At 38.1% G+C, this 5,162-nt stretch overlaps 1 protein-coding gene across 1 annotated transcript; it reads left to right on the top strand.

The window, feature by feature from the left end:
- The first annotated feature begins 4,163 nt into the window (after positions 1-4,163).
- On the top strand, positions 4,164-4,682 carry LOC145131656 (uncharacterized). Its single transcript, XM_079066316.1, has 2 exons — positions 4,164-4,443; positions 4,495-4,682. The coding sequence occupies exons 1-2, from the start codon at positions 4,164-4,166 to the stop codon at positions 4,680-4,682; spliced, it is 468 nt and encodes a 155-aa protein (XP_078922442.1).
- Positions 4,683-5,162: the final 480 nt, after the last annotated feature.

Here is a 5,162-nt window from a genome sequence, read left to right as displayed (position 1 = left end):
ACCCAAAACTGAGTATACATGATGTAAAATCGGTAGTATAAGATGCTTAATTGCTCATCTATTTCACAAAAACTAACCCAAATTCATCAGTTGATAAAAACCTCAAAACACCTAAAAAGTTGAAATTTAGACTAAATTAGGATATAGGAGTAAGCATAGAAATTACCTGGAAGTAGGAGAGTCGACTGAGATGAAGAAGTCAAAGATTGGAGGCAGGCGCACGAAGTGTGCGTTGTTCGTGTGGGACCCAGTCGAGACAAATCAGGGGGACCAAATGAATGTTGGAAAAGTGTCGAATGAGGCCAAAATTTGATTTTAATGTTGATCTGTTGCACGTACGCGCCGCGCACATCGAGTGCCCATCGCACATGACCAAAATTTTCAAAAATCGACACTTTTCATCCACAAAAAATTTTGATCCCCTAGATTTTAAAAAACTTTAGGAGTTTAATCTAATTAAAAGATTAAGAGCATGGAAAAAGGATTTCCTCGAAATAATAAGAGATTCCTAAGAAAGAAACAGTAATACGGGAAGTCGGGAACCCCGTTCATTATAAGTGTTTCTAGGAAAGCAATAATAGCATGTGGTGATAGGAAGGAAAATGAAAAAGAAAAGATACCAGAAAAGTCTCTATTTAAACAAGCGATAAGGAGACAGGTTGTTATGGAAGCAACTATAGTACCCTACAAACAGAAAAGTAGTGTTAACCCCATTAGGAACGACAGGTAACCTTATTGATGTCATTTCAGGATAACAACTCTGCAATGCTAACCTTGATTGACTCGACCACCGTCCAGACCATGATTCAGTGTCAAGTCTCTAATGCATTAGGAAATCTCAGAGCTAGTAAGGATGAGGGAAGCAATAAGGAAGTTAGTCAAATGAAAAGAATGTATCAAGATTTTCTTAGCAGTAAGCCGAGATCTTTTTTACGGAGACATGGGAGTAGATAGTTTGATCCACTGGACAAAAGAGATAGAGAGAAAGTGTGCTAGTGAACATAGAGTTAAGTTCACAACATGCATGTTCATGAGAAGAGCTCTCCTCTAGTGGAGTATTCAGGTCAAGGCTTTGGGCGTAGACGAAGCCTATGCAACTCCCTGGTAAAAGTTGAAGAAGCGGATGATTAAGGAATTTCGTTCTGGCAGAGACGTGGCACGAGCCGAGAAAGAATTCTATATGGTACGCTTTGAGTACCTAGTCACCATATGCCCTGAGTTGGTCAACTTGAAGATCCAGAAAATTAATGCATGTTTCCAAGGCTTAGCTCCCCATATCAGAGTTGAGGTGCAATCACACCAGCCTAATACCTAGGAGGAAGCTAAATATTTAGCCTTCAGTCTCAAGGACCCTATGGCCCAAAACCAAGAAGGAGTAAGAAGAAGTCTAAAGATTTTAAGAACAAGTGGGGAAGAATCATCAAGGGAAACTCTAGTCGACCCTTATGGAAGGAAAGAGAGGAAAGGAAGCCTTGTGAGAGATCACCCACTTCACCGAGGGGATACATGGGAAGACTCCCCTTGTAAAGTAATTGTGGACTTCATTATATGGTCAAATGTGAGGAATGTAGGTGTAACAACTGCGGAAGGCCAGGACACATCGCTAACGTCTGAAAGAATCAATCGGGCCAGTAGAAGGAAATATCGGGTATTAGAATAAAGAGGTTTAGGAAAATGTCTCATAGGAATGATTATGTAATGTTTCAACAATGGAAATGGAAACCCTTGAAGTTGTATTCATCATTATATATATAAAGGTTTATTTTAAGTACATGTAGTAATAGACAACTAAACATAGAAATCCTTCCAGGAATCCACACCAATATAAAGATAAATAGTTTAGGTTTCCTATTGTTGTAAAACAAGGATAACATCAAATAGGATTTCAAAAAACAAATATTAGATTTTAATGATAAAGTTGAAGAATTAGAAGTAGGAAACTAAAAAGGAAATTTAGTTGTCCCAATAAATAGGAAAAAGGGATCTATCCCTGATTAAAAAACCGGTCTCCCCTGATAATATTAGCATAAGGTCCGAATTTCGGGACGAAATTCCTAAAACATTAGGAGAAATGTGACAATTAGGAAATTCTCATCACCAATTGTCACTAGAGATTAGCATCAACCAATGATGATAATAGAACTTTTCATATTTAATGGAAAATATGATTAGTAGATAATAATAAAAGGGGTAAAAAAATGAGTGACCAAAAAGTTATATCACTTTTTATAATGGTTAGTGTATTTGAAAAGTACACAACAAAGTGATCTCAAAGATATAAGCGTTGCAAAAATTTGACTCCGATTGGAGGAGTTATGATTTTATAAAAGATAAAAATCAATCGCGTTAATAACGTTATTAACGTCAAAATGGCAAAAAGAAATCGGTTGAGTTTTGGCTAACATCACAAAAGGGAAAATCGAGTAACCTAAGAGATAAGGATTTGAAAGGAAAAAGCTCAAAAACAAAGTTAGTATGAAAGAGATACGATTTTTAGAAAAATATAAAATACGGGTTAAAAATTGGCAACGCAGCCTTAAGGAAAGTTGTGTTAGCCTAATAAGATTTTGGACTTTATTTTGTATTGGGTTTTATGATTGGGTATTTTCACTAGGAAACCCTAATTAGCTAGTCCATATATTATGTCTTTCCCTTTCAATGTATTTGTACTTCTCTTTGATAATAATACGAAACCTTAGTCGTTATATGTCTTTCACTTGTTAGTTTACATGGTATCAAAGCTTGGTTGATTATCTGTACTTTTCATTTTTTGGGGGGAGTTACTGTTCATCGGCACTGTTCACTGATTACTATTCATCTACGTACTGTTCACGATTACTGTTCATCGGCGAGTTACTGTTCATCGGTATTGTTCATCGACGAGTACTGTTCACCAGCGACACTGTTCACCGCCGACACTGTTTTATGTTACTATTTATCGACATTACTGTTCACTGGCGTTACTATTCATCAACATTACTGTTCATCGGCATTGTTCACATGTACTGTTCATTGACACTGTTTGCAATTTTGGTTATGGTTTTCTTGGTCGTTTCTGTATTCGGGTTGGTTTGATTTGTTCGTTTTGTTGGTTTTGAGGGTTTCATTTCGTCTAGCTTTGTTGATTTCGAGATCTTGATTGTTTTTGTTGCTACCCGTATATACTGTTTGACTGATATTGAAATATGGCCCCAAGAGATGATTCTCTTCAGTCCATTAGTATTCAACTTGATGGCAAAAACTATGCCTATTGGAGTCATGTTATGAAAAATTTCTTGCGGGGCAAGAAGAAACCAACAGAAGAGAAGGCCGATAATTATGCAACCTAACTGGATTCGTGGGAGACTGATAACTCCAAGATCATTACTTGGATTAATAATTCTGTCATCCAGTCTATTGGTACTCGGTTGGCGAAGTATAACACGACAAAGGAGGTTTAGGATCACTTGGCTAGGTTGTATACTCAGTATAACTTTGCAAAGCAGTATCAGTTAGAGTTTGATATTCGAGACCTCCAATAGAACAATCTCAGTGTTCAGGAATTTTATGCTGCTATGTCGGATTTGTGGGATCGGTTAGCTCTTACAGAACCTGATGTGTTGAAGGCTTTTAAGCCTTATATTGATAGAAGGGAGGATCAACGTTTGGTTCAGTTCTTGATGGCATTATGTTCAGATTTTGAAGGTCTGTGTGGATCAATCTTGCATTGTACACCTCTTCCCACTGTTGATTTGGTTGTTCACGAGTTGATTGTTGAAGAAACTCGTATCAAGTCCCATGCTGACAAAGCTCCCAAGACAGCCACTCCTGCTGTCTTTGATGTTCCACAATGACCTCAATCTTCAAACCAAAATCGTCCTAGAGTTGCATTTGATGAGTGTGCTTTCTGTAAGAAGAAGAACCATTGGAAGGCAAATTGTCCTTTGCTGACAAGCAAGGGAAATCAGCAACAACAATAAACAAGATCACCAGCACAGTCTCAGTCTTCACAACAGAACAAGTCTTCTGGACAGTCACGTCCCTCATTTTCATCTTTTAGGCCACCACAGTACGTTGCTGCTACACCTTCAGTTGAGAATGAAACAGATTTCACACCACCATCAGCCTTGGATCTACAGATTGTTGAGCAGTTCAGACAGTTCTTAGCTACCAATCCAACTGCCATGTCAGCTTACATGTCTCATTCAGGTCTGTCTTTATCCAACACGTCAGGTATTCCTTCATCCTTGTGGATATTGGATTCTGGTGCATATCGTCACATGTCACCACATTTGTCATGTTTTGTTTCATTATCTTCTCGTACACATGTCTCTGTTATGTCTGCTAGTGCTACACCCATGTCAGTAGAGGGTGTTGGTTCTATTGTCACTCCTTATATATCTTTAACAGATGTGTATTACATTCCTACACTTGCTTTGAATCTTGCATCGGTCAGTCAGTTGTGTAAATCTGGTTGTTGAGTCTTCTTTTCTGATTCATTCTGTTGTATACAAGACATTCGGTCTCGGAGGGTGATTGGGATAGGTCGTAGACTTGGGGAGCTTTATGTCTTGGAGCAGCTACATGTTGCTGATGTTGCTGCATCTAGTGTCGATTTGTCGTCTTTTCGTTTAAACCCTTCATCGTCTCTTTTTTATCTTTGGCATTCTCGTTTGGGACATGTGTCAGCGTCTCGTTTATAGTTTTTGGTTTCCACTGGTGTGTTAGGCTCTTTGAAATTTGATGATATTTCTGATTGTTGTGGTAGTAAACTGGGAAAATTTTCTGCTTTACCGTTTAATAAAAGTGTCACTCATTATGTTGCTCCCTTTGATATTGTGCATTCTGATGTGTGGGGTCCCTCTCCGATCACCTCCAAATCAGGAGCTAACTATTATGTTTCATTCATTGATGATTACACTCGTTATACGTGGGTTTATTTTACGAAGCGCAAGTTTGACTTTTTCACCATATATAGTGAATTCAGAGCTCTTGTCAAGGCTCAACACTCTGTTGTCATAAAATGTTTTCGGTGTGATTTGGGAGGAGAATTTACCTCCAATGACTTTAAACAATTATTGGCATCTGATGGCACTATACATCAATCATCTTGTACAAACACTCCTCAGCAGAATGGTGTTGCAGAAAGAAAACATCGACATCTCCTAGAAACTGCTAGATCC

This window comes from Lactuca virosa, chromosome 8 (assembly GCF_052849685.1).
Source record: "Lactuca virosa cultivar CGN04683 chromosome 8, Lactuca_virosa_CGN04683_v6, whole genome shotgun sequence".
NCBI lineage: Eukaryota > Viridiplantae > Streptophyta > Magnoliopsida > Asterales > Asteraceae > Lactuca > Lactuca virosa.
The sequence above is the reverse complement of the archived record's forward strand: the minus strand, read 5'-3'. Positions and strand labels throughout refer to the sequence as shown.